The following is a 16,364-nucleotide window of genomic DNA, read 5'->3' as shown; positions in this document are numbered from 1 at the left end:
CTCCATTTTTGTTTAACTTCATCATAGACCTACTGATGGAAATAATGCTAACCAGTGTTGGAGATGGTTGGAAGAATGTTATGAGTGGCCAAACCAAAACGTGGCGTCAGTGCTTGAAGTCACTGACTTCTGGTCTGAGCCATGTTGGTAGATGCAGTCTACTTGGTTGGGGTCCGCGTGACTATCGTAACCAATGGTTGGAGACTTGATGACATGGCTCAGGATCGATCACAATGATGTCGGTGTGTGCACTCTATGTCTTCCCTTAAATTGTGAGATTAAAATTGCCTGATATTTTCCTTTCTATGAACTAATTCTTTCTCCCTTTAGTATATCCTTATATGCAACCTTTCTTTTATATATTACCACCTCTGAATTAACTACTTTATGAACCCGGTGTCCATCTTGTTGTGTTAATGAGGGATGGCAACTTGGATCGATGCATATATGTGCCTGGTCCTACGTCGTAGCTGACTGACTGAACAAGATGAACACCAAATTTATAGCAGTCACTTCAATGGTAGTAATATGTAAAAGAAAGGTTGCATATAAGGATATACTAAAGGGAGAAAGAATTAGTTCATAGAAAGGAAAATATCAGGCAATTTTAATCTCACAATTTAAGGGAAGACATAGAGTGCACACACCGACATCATTGTGATCGATCCTGAGCCATGTCATCAAGTCTCCAACCATTGGTTACGATAGTCACGCGGACCCCAACCAAGTAGACTGCATCTACCAACATGGCTCAGACCAGAAGTCAGTGACTTCAAGCACTGATGCCACGTTTTAGTTTGGCCACTCATAACATTCTTCCAACCATCTCCAACACCGGTTAGCATTGCACGTCGTGGTAATCGGTGTTCAGGCATACGTAACACGTGGCCCAACCATCTCAGTCGATGAAGATTCACAACCTCATCAACTGATTTACCATCATTCCCTAATACCCTGCACCTAACCTCACTATTACTTACCCGGTGATCCCAGCAGACGCTAGCAATATTTCTAAGGTATCTGTGGTCAAATATTAGTAGCTCACGAGTGTCTTCTACTCTTAATGGCCATGTTTCACTGCCGTAAATTAAAACAAAACGAACTGCCTCGCAGTATACTCGTCCCTCAATTGATAGACGGATATCTCGCCTTCGCCATAGGTGACGTAAGTTGGCAAAAGCTAAGCGAGCTTTTCGAATCCGTGCTGAGGTTTCGTCAGACACTAACCCATTAGGGCTGATCAGACTTCCAAGATAAGTGAAGTTGTCAACGCGTCCGACCACTTCATTCCCTATCCTTATTTCAGGTGTTGACGCAGACCAGTCCTGGAGCAGCAGCTTGCATTTAGAGGGAGAGAAACGCATCCCAAACATCCTGGCATTGTTGTTTAGTGCTACCAAAAGACTGCATTTTATCAGTGTCTTCACCAAACAGGACTATGCAATCTGCGTATTCTAAATCGATAAGTGGACCTCCTGGAAGATCAATACCATTGTGACATCGGTCCGACGATTGTTATAAGGGATTTTGAGTTATAATTAAAAATATGCAAACTTCTGCCGGAAAGCTATATTTTGTTAGACTGTTTTAAACTTAACAAATATGGGTTCGAAGCTAAACTACCGAAGCTGTGTTCTATCCAAAATACGCATATATTTCGGAAGAGTTAAGCAAGAATTAAAGGGTGCATTAATTAGCTCACCCTCGTTATCAAGTTAGCCTAATTACTATCATTTATCTTAATTGAATTATGAATCAATATGGATGATTTATGAAATATGAGGTTCATCAAACCAAACATTATCTATAGTGTTATAACGGAGGAAATGTGTGGTCGTTAAATATTCCAACGATCGGTTGGACTGATTCGAATAATGTGAAGTAATGATAGTTATTCACAGAACCTTAGTTACTAATACAATGCCCCAATTAACGAAAGTAAGCAAAATAACAAACATGATTAAAATTTATTTACAACGTCAATGACTTCTTGTAGGTCAATAACAAACCCATGAAATTAAAGTCTGACTATTAGACTTCGTTATTATCCGTTATGTCGAACAGCCATGAATTAACAGTGAATCTCCGTTTTAGAAGCACTGTGTACCATATAGTGCAAGAAAAAGGATTCGACCCATTTCCTCTACACTGCCGATAAATGATAAAATCAATGCTAATCATTGAATCAAAATTAACTTGTTTAAGCACGTGTATGCATTGGGAACAACGAAACAGTATACGAAAATATCAGCGCTTTGATAAAGCATACTGCTGTTTTAAAACCACAACAAACAAAACATTGTGTTTTGACGGAATAAACTTTATTAGTCCTTTTCACCAGGATCAAAAGTACACTTTGGCAAGAAATATGTATCAAAATACCAATATCTTTGAGAAACATCTTTCCACATCTCTTGGTCTGCAACGTCGACAGCAACTGGGTCAAATATACAACTTATTCCCAACCTAGATAAGAAAAATATATGTATTGTATTAAAATTCCAGCAAACACGAACCAGAAGTGTTCGGATTTACATATAATGGACGTGTAATAAACAGAGATAGAACCATTACGTCATAGTTTACAATAAAAGAGCAAGGAAAAACCGAAAACAACCAATAATAGTGGACGATAAATAGGAAAAAGCGACAACAGGGAAAGATATAGTATGTGCAGTTGTCTGAGGAAGATTGAAAATTCGTGGATCCATGGTATTTCCAATTTAGTATGGTTATTATAAGTAATTATCCAACGTTTCGTAAATAAGATGGGAAGTCAGATTGATTTTTAAACATAATTCTTCATCTGACCCATAGAAACATTATCTTAGGTTTTCGCAAGCGCTTAACAACAGTTAATGGAACTTAGTGACTACAAAACATTTTGTACAGTCTTTAAAAGCCACTGATTTTTGGCAACCCACAGACCTAAGTTACTTACACGCAATGTCATATGACGTACGTATGTCAAATTGCATTTTTGAAGATATCAACCCTCATTTCTGAACATTTTACTCCTATATCTCAAGGACTGATCAAAACTATTCAATCTATTTGAATCGTACGCAATAAAGTCATTTGTGTATTGCAGAAACTTCTGTAATTTTACTTTCAACATAGATCTAAATGCTATATTAAGGAAAACTATCGATCCTCATTTTGATATTAAGAAAATCAACTGATTAAATACTTCTACCATGACTAATGGACGAATCAGGAGTAGATAGGTCATCTGAACTGCTCCAGTCTTTCAACTCAACTTAGCTTATCTATTAGGGAGTTAATATTACTAGCTAAAGTTACCAAACCTGAGAAAATCAGAGACGGTCTTTATTTACGCTGTCATCGATAGAAGTAGACACAGGCAACGGGACGTATCTATATATTCCTATAACAGCTTGCTACTGGTCATTACACTTCAAAAGACTATCAAACACCTCTAGAGTGTGAGAACGAACAGTAATCAGGAAAGTGGCTGTATTGTACTTGATGTGTAGTAGTGAGAGTAAATGTGTTTGGTCACTGAGTGTGGACAAACAGAAAAGCAGTTTACTATTAAACATGTGATTCTCTTATTGGCTTCTACTCTGGGTCCACAGAGTGACTTATTGTAACCATCAGGAATGAAGTATTGTTTCCCGTTACTCTGGTTCTTTATTTTTGGTCATGAGCCATATATCTGATAAAACGTGGTCTAGTCTGTGTATAGCCGATCTTCCGAATATCCAATCTAGCGGCAATATAAACTCGATCATACGGTCACCAGTCTTATTACCGTGCTACTTCAGTAGCGTAGCATACTGCGGAAAGATACTTAAGTTCATCCGGTATATCAATTGTGTAGCTAATCTGTAAGTACCTCGCTTCACTTCATTAGGGAAATGCTGCAAATTAATGATAGTAATTCCATTAAGCTTTGTAATCTGGACAATAATTCCATTACTAAATTTGCATTAAGTAACCTTAAAACCATTCACTGAGTCTTTATACAAAGGGTTTTAAAAGAGCTCGACCAATTTTTCCTTTGTTTACTGCCATAGGGGATTTGCCAATTAAAAAGGAGTATTTTTCATACACATAGTTCCCTTTATTATCTTAAAGAGAGCAAGAACAAAGATTGGTGCAGAATAATATGAATTCATTGTATTTCGTTAGGTTCTCATCAGCTGCTTACAACCTAAAATATTTAAAATTCAACATTATTACAGATATTGACATAGTTATACATCAGAGGGTGATGAAGGATGAATATATGTAACATGATGTAGCAAAGATTTCGTTAGAGTTAATGAGGTCATAAAATTTTGTCTCGAATAAATAGAGTTTGAGAGGGAAAGTTCCGGAACATTGAAATAGTGATTACAACTCATGAAAATAGATTAATGGTAATAAAGAAAATATGAATTGAAATCAGTCAGTTATATATGATGTAATTTAAACTTCAGATTCAAAGAACATATTCCGAAAAGTTTAGCATCAAATGGATTGAAAGCATTCAACAGTGCCATCGCAAAGCATTTCCTTGACACAGGAAACGAAGTCGATACACGGAAGTCCTTCAACGTAATTAATAAGCAATCAAGCTACAACCTTCTGAAGCATTAGCAATCAAACGTCTAAAACCGGACCTATGTATACTTATTTATTTATTGCGTTATTATTCCAACTCTTTCTGAAGTTTAAATTACATCATATATAACTGACTGATTTCAATTCATATTTTCTTTATTACCATTAATCTATTTTCATGAGTTGTAATCACTATTTCAATGTTCCGGAACTTTCCCTCTCAAACTCTATTTATTCGAGACAAAATTTTATGACCTCATTAACTCTAACGAAATCTTTGCTACATCATGTTACATATATTCATCCTTCATCACCCTCTGATGTATAACTATGTCAATATCTGTAATAATGTTGAATTTTAAATATTTTAGGTTGTAAGCAGCTGATGAGAACCTAACGAAATACAATGAATTCATATTATTCTGCACCAATCTTTGTCCTTGCTCTCTTTAAAAAGGAGTATGTCTAGAAATTAATAAACTGAATTCATGCTATCCAATTAAAAATCGAGAATGCAAATTACCTTTTTAAATGCAACCTCATTGTTTCGCATGCGACTCCGTGAAAAAATACATTGTCAGGACACAAACCGTTATAATAAGAGTACCTTCCTGAGAAAGATGGATCTCCCACACTTTTTTGATTAGGTATAGAAAGAAGTTTGGGTAACCACGTATGAAATTCTCTCAAATCATTATCGTCCTCTGCATATGTGTCAAAAAATATTCCACTAAACCTTGGAATTGCCCCGTCATCAATTTCTTTGGCTAGTAAGACGACCGCATCTTGCCATTTACTTGGAATTATCTTGACGCCTGGCTTAGCAAACCATTCTTCGGACTTCATTTTCTTCAACACCTACAATCAGTGCTACGTTAGTAGAGGCATTTATAAAATTTAGTTAACCGAGCATAAGCTCTACACCGAAACAATATTGAGTGAGCAGTAAGAAACGCCGTTTTCAAACAGTCACCACCCCATGAACGTTCTAAGAGTCACGTGTAATCCCAATTATTCATTATTTGAGGCACGGCTGAAAGCCTCAATCAACAAGCAAAAATAATGTTTTGAATTTAAAACAGACAGTGTCAATCTTCTTATAACAATGAATAAAGGGATAAGAAAATAAATCAGTGATATTGGTTTTCCGTTAATTCGTAAAACAAAGCTGCACACAAAAACCTCGTAACACTTTTGGTTACCAGGATTATAAAATTACCCTATTAACATTGAAGGTTTCATAATGAACGATAGCACTTTTTTATTTGTTTATACTCACGGTTGTAAAATAGTTTGAAATAAACTTGCATTAGAACCAATATGTTTAGTGGTGCTCATGATTTTTCATCTTAGTGCTCTGGTAGCACTGAGCAACAATGCCAGGATGTTTGGGATGCGTTTCTCTCCCTCTAAATGCAAGCTGCTGCTCCAGGACTGGTCTGCGTCAACACCTGAAATAAGGATAGGGAATGAAGTGGTCGGACGCGTTGACAACTTCACTTATCTTGGAAGTCTGATCAGCCCTAATGGGTTAGTGTCTGACGAAACCTCAGCACGGATTCGAAAAGCTCGCTTAGCTTTTGCCGACTTACGTCACCTATGGCGAAGGCGAGATATCCGTCTATCAATTGAGGGACGAGTATACTGCGAGGCAGTTCGTTTTGTTTTAATTTACGGCAGTGAAACATGGCCATTAAGAGTAGAAGACACTCGTGAGCTACTAATATTTGACCACAGATACCTTAGAAATATTGCTAGCGTCTGCTGGGATCACCGGGTAAGTAATAGTGAGGTTAGGTGCAGGGTATTAGGGAATGATGGTAAATCAGTTGATGAGGTTGTGAATCTTCATCGACTGAGATGGTTGGGCCACGTGTTACGTATGCCTGAACACCGATTACCACGACGTGCAATGCTAACCGGTGTTGGAGATGGTTGGAAGAATGTTATGAGTGGCCAAACTAAAACGTGGCGTCAGTGCTTGAAGTCACTGACTTCTGGTCTGAGCCATGTTGGTAGATGCAGTCTACTTGGTTGGGGTCCGCGTGACTATCGTAACCAATGGTTGGAGACTTGATGACATGGCTCAGGATCGATCACAATGATGTCGGTGTGTGCACTCTATGTCTTCCCTTAAATTGTGAGATTAAAATTGCCTGATATTTTCCTTTCTATGAACTAATTCTTTCTCCCTTTAGTATATCCTTATATGCAACCTTTCTTTTACATATTACTACCATTGAAGTGACTGCTATAAATTTGGTGTTCATCTTATTGTGCTAGTGATGCATGACAACTTGGATCGATGCATATATGTGCCTGGTCCTACGTTGTAGCTGATTGACCAAACACAAATCCAATCTTTCTGATGAGGGTACTTAGCATGGAAAAGCAGGTGCTACGTTTTCACTAAGTATTGATACTGTATATGATGTCCCATTAATGTACTTGAAGTGGTATATCTCGATCGTTAGGATGTTTTATGCATCTTAAAACAAGGAAAATATTACGGCCAGTTATGTATATTTTAAGAGTAGGGGATTTGGAAATACCATCTCTTTCTAACGACTTTTTACACACAAACATGCGCTGGTAACCGGTAATTAATTTAAAGACTTTTGGGAGACATTCTTTACGTTATGAACAGGTTTAGTTTTGGTACAGATAAGTTAGTAAATAAAGTGCCCAGCATAAACGATTGTTATTAAAATACTCAATGTAGTTTGACTAGCTGTTTACCCCAACTAGCAATGTGATCAAGTCATAGGAAAACTGTTGGTACTGAATATGGTTAGACAAAATTCCATAAAAATTCATGAGTTACTGTAAACCCAAAAATTATGGGGGATGATAATTTATCAGGGGACAGACAATAGTACTGTCTGCCCCATGGAAGTTGACTATTTGTTATAAACACTATTTTTCGTTTACTTAAATTATTCTATTATTTGGAAAAATTGGTAGCTTGAACCACTGCATATTCATACTAGATTTTTAGTTAAAGATGACAACAGAGACTCGGTTACAAAATGCTTTGAGAGAAATTGGACCGTGTGAAATTCACGAGACTGACTCGGGAGGAACAGGCTGATTTTCGATCACATCATGGATGTATCGACCATATTTTCACTCTTCATCAAATTTTAGAGCATTGCTATACTTATTGGAGGCCGACAATCGTTGTGTTTCTTGATATTAGGGCTGCGTTTAATCCGTTGGACAGGAATGTACTCTGAGATTGTCTGGAGTAGAAGGGTGTGCCTGGGAAGTTAATTAATACCTTCAAGGTCCAATATACAAATACTACAGGCAGTAACGGCAGTCGACCACCTTTATGCTCGCTTTTGATTCAGCAGTGAGGTTTGACAGGGTTGGCAAATCTCGGTATTGTTTTTTAACTCTACCATCGATGACATTCTGGAAGCAGTCCCGATGGTAGTGATGTAGGTTTACTACCAGGAAAAAGACTCTTCGATCTGGAGTATACGGATAAAATTGTCTTGCTTTGTGATGATACACAATCTATGCAAATCGTACTTCATCAGTTGGGTATTTGCGTCCGTAAGAATGGTATGAACATTTCATCTTTTAAAGGAAAGTATTTAACCGAGGTTGGTGAGAGCATTTGCTAGCATTCACTCTTTGCGGTAAGCAGTCCGAAGTAGTTGAAAAGTTCACGAATCTGGGTGATCATGTGAGTGCCGAGAGTGGCATGACGGGTAAAATCTGTTCACATATAATGAAAGTCATAGGGACCTGACAATTGTGTACATCCTTGGGACAGTCACAATATCAATCTAGCTGTAAAAGGTCCGGTTTGCAACACGTCGTTGAGAGCAGTTTTGCTCTTTATTAATGAAACCTGGTCTCTGAGTTGGGGATAAGCAGCAAGTCTGTTTTTGATCATCATTGTTTCCGAAGGACTGTTGGCATTCAATGACTTTAGTGACTTGATCATGCGTTACGAATATCATTGCAGGGGATTTCAAACGGGGTATTAGATGTCGACACTGGGTAGAAAATGAGGTGGTCATGACGACGTCGGTTTATCTAAACATCTGGTTGGTGTTCTAAAGATTGCGCAACTCAGCAGCTTGAGATGTTATCAGACGTAGACCAGATTGGAAGTCGATGATTGTTGAATCTACGTTTAGTTACAAGCGATTTTTGTCTTCAAATCTTAAGCAATTGTACCTAAGCTCACAAGTAACTTGAAGAATATAGTAGTTCATGATCAAAGAAGCACATAAAATGTTATCAAAATACCAAGTGATATACCTGAATAACAAAGATGAATATCATGTTTGCGCCAAAAGGAACCTAACTTTATAGACTACAAGGATTGTTGCTCCTTTGACGTGAAATCCAATAGTCTCATAAAGAGCATGATAACATTCAGTAAATAAATCAGAACTTAAAGGTTAACATTTTGAACTTTAGTTCATTTGCGGAACGACACTGTTTAGAGCTTTCTGGTTTTGTAAGATACTCTATCTGATGTTAGCGGGCAATGAAGACTATCGTTTATATAAACTAATATCCAAAAAATATTACTTACGCCTGTTACTCCCAATGGAGCAAAGGCGACCGAACAGCATTCTCCAACCCATTTCGTCCTGGGCTTTCCTTTCTAGTTCTTAATTCTTCTCATGTCTGTCTCCATTCTCAGCATAATGTGTTCTTTGGTCTTCCCCTCCTCGTTTGGCCTTGAGGATTCCATGTGAGGGCTTGCCTAGTGACACATTCGGGTGCTTTCTTCAACGTGTGTCCTATCCACTTCTAGCGCTTCTTCCTGATTTCTTTGTCCACTGGGATCTGGTTTGTTCTCTCCCACAGTAGGTTGTTGCTGATAGTGTCTGGTCAAGGGATCCGAAGTATTTTGCGTAGACAACTGTTAATAAACACTTGTATCTTCTGGATGATGGCTTTCGTAGTTCTCCAGGTTTTAGCCCCAGTAAACAGTAGAACTGTCTTGACATTTGTATTGAAAATTCTGACGTTGATGTTGGTTGAAAAATGTTTTGAGTTCCAGATTTTCTTCAGTTGTATATATGCTGTTCTTGTTTTGCCAATCCGCGCCTTCACATCTGTATCAGATTCATCGTGTTCATCAATGATGCTGCCCAGATATGTAAAGGTTTTTACATCTTCCAAAGCTTCTCCGTTAAGTGTGATTCCATTGTTGCATGCCGTGTTGTATCGAAGTTTCTTGCTTTTCCCTTTTCGAAAAAAATATTAGGCTAAGTGATAATCCAGAGCCCATCAGTGATTAGTTTCAAGAATGATTCATATTCTAATAGAAAGTTATGACATGAAATTAACTGAGTAGGAATTGAGTAGATACTCTTACATGAAAGAAAACAGTGATCACGCTATATTGTGAATTTACTGAAATTGGAGAATACAAGGTGTTGGATTTCACCGACTTAATGAATGGCGTTAAACTTACTTCAAAACTTCAGGTTTATGGGTTTCATCCCATGCCTGTACAGTTATAAACAACCCCGAAAGTATGGTACGAATCTAGCCAACGTCACTCAAGCATTTATAAATCTAAGAGGCTAACCTGTTAAAGGTTCGAAAAATTGAGAATGTCTTATTATGAAACAGTTTAAGAATACATGTTTATTAGTAGTTGTCAATTTCAGTTGGAAACGAAGTATTCTAATGGTTGACTTGAGATATGAGAAAAATATCTAATATTATCTTACACAATAATGAATATTTTCACAGATTGAAATCATGAGTCAGTTGAAGCTAGACCACCATTGAAAACCTGGAATCACTGGACGGCCGTTTCGTCCTAGTATGGGACTCATGATTTCAATCTGTGAAAATTTCTAAAAAATCTCCACAAACCCCTTCTGACAATAATGAATAATTAAACCGTCCGAAGGATATATTTCACTCAACTGTTTTCAGCAATTATGTCTGGAAATATATTGAACTTATCGTTTTTAGATTATGCTGTAGATATCTACCAGACATCTCACTCAAGAGAGATTATTTGTTGTACTTTAGTAAAGTTTCGAAGTACAACTGAATTAGTCATAATTAAATGAACTAGGAGATTTGCAGCTGAAATAAGGACAGAAGTTAAGATAGGAATAAGGAACAGCAGTAAAGATGTTGCTCACTGATGTTTATGTCTAGAGGAATACCTTTTGAATTAAAACTTACCTCCGGATGAGCTTCTATTATATAATGTGAGTCAGGTGAATACTTTTGTATAGCCGTGTCAACAATCCCCAAACCAAATCCAATATTTAAAACTCGAATAGGTAAACTGATAGTACTATCTATTTCGTCTGCATGACAAATCCACGCTGCATGTTTCTCCATTATTGGAGTTTCCCAATCCATCATTACAGCTAGATGAGTATTAGTGTCAATGAGACATTTTCTGTCATCAGAATACTCCAGTCGACTAGAAAGGTAAGAAGCGTTAAGGGCTTCTGAAGAGTTATTTGCACGTGTGTTCACAGTAGTAGTGAGATCCATAGAATCAACATTTTTCAAAGACTCTCCTGCATCTGACTTGTTTACTGCAATACACAAAAGTAACTCAGACATAACTGCATGATTCATCAGGATATCAATACAATCTTGCTGTTTATTTCTAGCGGCATAATCCCCGGCGCACAAATAGCTTCGATCAACTGCATTCCAGGGGGCACCTTCTGATAATAAATAGTTTACAATATCTGTGTGTCCAGCTCCTGCCGCAACCATTAAAACGCTCATTCCAGTTTTAAAATCCTGTGTAGAAAACGAAGGAAAAGCAAATATTACAGTAATACAAGATTGCGCATACACCTAATGCTAAATGTGTATATTTAACTGGGATTATTAAGTACCTTGTCGAAACGAGTTCTAAGTAATCTTGCCTGTAATTTTCGAAGTGTATATTTTCAAGTACTCAGGTCTGAACACACAAATTTTTAGTATTCTGATGGTGTTCTATAAAATCCGAAACTTTTAGTAAAGATATAAGTGTAGTACAAAGTCTTTAGGGATATTTGTTTTTAGTTCGATCTCAGTACCATGATTTGTTGTAATTATTATCACACCTTGGTACCTGAATGCTTTTTAAAAGCATCAAATCGTTATGAAACAGTCATGTCTTTTCCGCTGATCCCGTCGTCTCCATAGTCTTTTAACATCATATAGCTGAAAGTGATTTTGGGCATAAGAATTGTAAAATATAGACTATTCAAACTTGTGCTAATTTATTTCGGTTTCTTATTTACTCTGAAAATGTGGCTTACATCAAGTCACGAAACGTCAGGATACAAATGTTCTACTCATTGAAATACAACAAAAATACGTTTATCACTAACTTTCTACCTAAAGCTCAATTTATTTGAAACTGTCAAGTCCGACCTTGACATTGATGCCTGGGAAATATAGACTATTTGAAACCATAACATGACTCCATAACACCACTTCTAACCTTACTAGTTAGCCTTGGTTGATCATATAGTAAAAGTGACTCAACAACTTCACTAAATTTAACTCCACAATGAAGTCAAAGGTCACAATATTTTATGAGCGTTCGTTAAGACATTTTTAAAACCTCACTGTTTATTTCCTACAGTTACAAGACAATTTTCTAGTCATGTACTTCGTGTTTAATCGTACTAGTGACATTACAATCTTAGATATTTTAAATTACTTGGAGTTCGGAAGCACTGAGCATTTCCTATGGCGAATAAAGTAATTAAACGACTTTCGTGTAAAACAAGTTAAAAGAAGACCAAAATTAAAACCGTTACGATCGCCCATACAGCTGAATATCGATCAGGAATATTTACGACAGTACATCAATAAATGTTGTGTCGTGACTTAGTGGTAAAAACATTCAGCTTTTAATACTACGTTTGTGTGTATAAAAGTTTCTCCACTTATAACGGTTTGGGCAACCAAGTGTAATGAACTCCATGGCATCATACTGATAGTTCGTGACAGAATCCATAGACATATTTTGACACTGGTTATCGTACACTTAACTTATATAGTGTATGAATCATCGTCTACAACATAATTTTCCCCTATTTTTTGATGGAAACAATCTCAACTTGTAACACTTATCAACACAAAGTTAAATGAACTTAGATTTTTCACTTAGTTTTGAATAATAAAATTCAGCTAATAAATAGCCAAAGTACATATTTTTCCAGTTTTACTTAGCTTTAAACTACGATTATCAATCACTAGCCAGTTTTAAATGCACTAATAAGAGTAAGACTTAAAAAGAAACGTTCGCAGACCAAACGCGACGTTACCACAAGAAAAATAACGAAGATATCGATGTAAGCAAAATTTAATGAGGGTGATACTCATAGGAAAAGGACTGTAACAAACCTGGTAACATATATCTGCATCTTCATCCTCTACCAATCGCTTGACTTCTTCAAAATTGCCGTCGTGGCATGCGATAACAAGCGCAATATCTACTTGCCGCGGTTGGACCTCGTACATTTTTTTGAACAAATATGTGAGTATATGGGAAAAAACTGAAGTTTTGCTATTTCTTAAAACGGAAATAGATTAAAGAAGTCTGTAAGGAAAATAAACCAAAATATCGTAGAATATACCTTGGAAATCAAAACTTTTTTATTAGATAGTAACAAAAAAGAATACAATAAGCTAAATCTTAAATTACATTTGCAAAGAACTAAACGAGTGAAATCAAAGTTTGGATGTTGTGACTAACATCTCCATGATAATCAAACCAGATTGAGGGATGAATACTGAAACCACTTGATTCCAATCGCTAAGCTTTTTATAAATAGAATTTCAAATCTATTTTCAATAAATTAGATGTTCAGTTTTTTTTTTAAAACCACCGGTCCAAACCATATACGAAGTCCAAATAGAACAATCTAGTATGCAACAATACTCGTCAGAGGAAAAATCTTACAAAGCAGGTAAAAAAAACTGTTGGGAATAATGTAGGGTCTAGCACAATTAGATAACAACAAAGAATGTAAGCAGTTTCATTTAAGAGTACTTACCGTAGTCGATTCGCATTCAGCCTAAATACCGATCGAACTTAGTGTTTTAGTAATGAATCCTCAAAAGCTATAGCTTGAATTTTTTTCTGACAGACGAAGGTTAATTATAGTTCCTTACCATTTGACAGCTTACTGCTGATCATTAAGTTTTTATTTTACATCTAGTACGTATGTTTTTGTTTTGTACTGTCTTGAAATGTAGTATTTTAAGCAGATGCAAGTTGGTGGGCTTGTTTGTTTCGCCTTGATTAACTATATTGGAAAAGGAGGCAAATGGGTGTACTCACTAAGACAGCAGAATGTGTTCTACTGAGGTATACACCACGTAATAAATGTATGTTGACGCATCTAAAAACTGATTGCGCAGTAAAATAAATTTGACCATAAGTGTTTACGTTAGTTTTTGCTCAGCATATGCGTTTGAGAATACCAAAAATATCTTTAAAGAGCTTGATTAAGTTTAGTACACAAATTTCAAAAATAATACGAAAACTTATTTGACACTGAATTTAATGAGAAAATGAAAAAGTGGACTGGACATTCAGAAACCAACAAAGCTACTTAGCAAACCAACAGCTCGCAGGATGTTAATCGATTAGGACTTTGATCCTAAAACGTGCACTCGCCAGATTAGAAAAACAATCCTTACAATTCAAATAAAATCCCACATGACCAAATACCCAGTGGGCCATGTATAACCCTTCCATATATAGTATATTAATTAAATGCAGTCATATCAATTGGCTGAAAACGTCAACAAATGTTTAGAATTTATACCTCAATATAATTTATTATTATCTAAACACATAAACATGTATATACGCTACACAAGTCGTTCGATTTGTGTGAGGACTCGAATACTGGCAGCGCCGCCAAACCAAATCAAGTGGTTTTATCAGGAGGCCACACCATGAGCAATACTCAAGGCTATATTCAGAAGTTTAATCATGTTAATGGTATAGTAAAACGCACCTTGCTTTTGTAACAGCTTAACAGACACTCTTCATGACTAATATTTTTTACCTCATTTTATGAAATACTATTCATGCGCCTAGTAGCAAATCAGACGAAACCACTTTACATAACTCGAGAAGAGAGCACAAGTATTCAGATAACTACTATTTTCAAAATATTTGAAGGTATTGAGATACATCCAGTCAACCTCTAAATGTGTTAACATCAGCCTAATGCTCTGTAAAATGACAAAATATTGTCGTGAGCATTCAAGTACTTGCTTTTCATGACCTTAACGGGCAATTATAATTCACTACTTGTACCGGTAATCAGAGAAACATTACGCCATATACCCTTAGATTAGAAAAAAAGTGGTCAAATGGTATACAGCTGCTGTTGGATGAAAAAAGCCAACTGACTGGTTCTCCCACGACGGTGAAGTTCGTTTTAATAAAAGGTTTAGCCAGTTTAAAAAACTAATTTCTCAAATTCGAATTACTCGTACCGCCTCCAAAATTCAAAAAATACTAATCCTTTCAAGTTTTTGACTAAACCTTAAAATCACTATGTTATTTTGAACATATCGACTATAAACAGGAAGGGTTTAAATATATTTCTGGTTGTACATAAACACTCGGAGTATGTAGCGAGACCCTTGAAAGTCCCAGCCACGAGTAGACTCAAAAGGTGCGCCCCACGAGGTTATTTGGCTAGGTCAGCTTCAATACTTCAACCAACACATCGCCAATTTTTGAAAGGACAACGACCCAAATGCATTGTGTTGGTCGTAACAGTGATTGTCTCTCGATCGTTCTAACGTCTTTTTAATGGGCTGAGAGACAGAGTGTCAATTTTAGTGGCCCGTTTGATCTGACTTCTATTTAGATCGTACGAATGTTTGCTATCACCTATTCTCGTATATAATCGTCGACTTAATCGCGTTAGCCAATAACGGAATTAAATAAGTCGAATAACGAGAATTGATTTGTGAATACATATATTTTGTATATGAAGTGAATGAAACAGAGCCAAGCAAAATGACGCACAGGGAGGATGGCTGGGAAGCCAACTCCATTTTAATTAAGCGTTACTCAATATTTATATGCAGACAAAATAAACTACAGACATGTGATGAATCATGGGACATGAAGTGTACACACATATACGTTCATATAAAAAACAATCTAGATTGATAAGCGAATAATTAACAAGGTCAAAATATGACTCAAGTAGAATGAATAGAATGGTTCGTCCAAAAACTAGAATAAGGTATATGGGCTTAAAATAATGACTGACACTACACAATCACGTATCGAGTTAATAAATTTCATTCGTTTGTCATTCTATGGGAAAGTTCATAAATGGTTTCAAATGTTTCTGAACGGAATAGAAGGAGCTTTCGCCCAACGGACTTTTGTATCTAGTGGCAGTGTATCACTGATGCCTCCAAGTAATAACCTAGGTATATTTAGCGATAAAAGACAAAAAATATTAATTTGTATGGACTTACTGTTGTAGCGGTAAATAAATCCCCAAAATAAATAGCTCTGTAAGTTTCCGACATTGGATGCTGATCACATTAGTTTTAATGGACTCACCTAGCTGGGGGCTCTTGGTCATACATCCATACCAGATCACGAGTGGGAACACCGTGCTCAACATCCCCTGCAATCGCTAGTCATTCTGGATCAGTCGATTCTCGATATATTGATAGCCTATCAAATATATCTTCCAACATCCTCGCTTCTGTCTTTTGATTTTACTTGGTGGGTACGATTTATGTAAGGTTTTGCTGGTTGAAGCGTTGTCAAACTCCGAATACCT

General features: G+C 36.5%; 1 protein-coding gene across 2 annotated transcripts; it reads right to left on the bottom strand.

Annotated features, from left to right (window-relative positions):
- Nucleotides 1-100: 100 nt before the first annotated feature.
- On the bottom strand, nucleotides 101-15,230 carry RMT2_1 (Arginine N-methyltransferase 2). 2 transcript variants are annotated; one of them, XM_051211907.1, is made up of 4 exons: nucleotides 12,934-15,230; nucleotides 10,750-11,328; nucleotides 5,093-5,427; nucleotides 101-2,466 (listed from the first exon to the last, which is right to left on the bottom strand). In XM_051211907.1, exons 1-4 carry the CDS (start codon nucleotides 13,048-13,050, stop codon nucleotides 2,325-2,327), a joined length of 1,173 nt encoding a protein of 390 aa, XP_051072030.1. In that variant the 5' UTR covers nucleotides 13,051-15,230; the 3' UTR covers nucleotides 101-2,324. The 2 variants fall into 2 exon arrangements, with proteins under 2 accessions (XP_051072030.1, XP_051072029.1); XM_051211906.1 differs by having other exon boundaries at nucleotides 101-11,328; nucleotides 12,934-13,102; nucleotides 15,040-15,230.
- Nucleotides 15,231-16,364: the final 1,134 nt, after the last annotated feature.

Source organism: Schistosoma haematobium, chromosome ZW (genome assembly GCF_000699445.3).
Source record: "Schistosoma haematobium chromosome ZW, whole genome shotgun sequence".
NCBI classification, from domain to species: domain Eukaryota; kingdom Metazoa; phylum Platyhelminthes; class Trematoda; order Strigeidida; family Schistosomatidae; genus Schistosoma; species Schistosoma haematobium.
The sequence above is the reverse complement of the archived record's forward strand: the minus strand, read 5'-3'. Positions and strand labels throughout refer to the sequence as shown.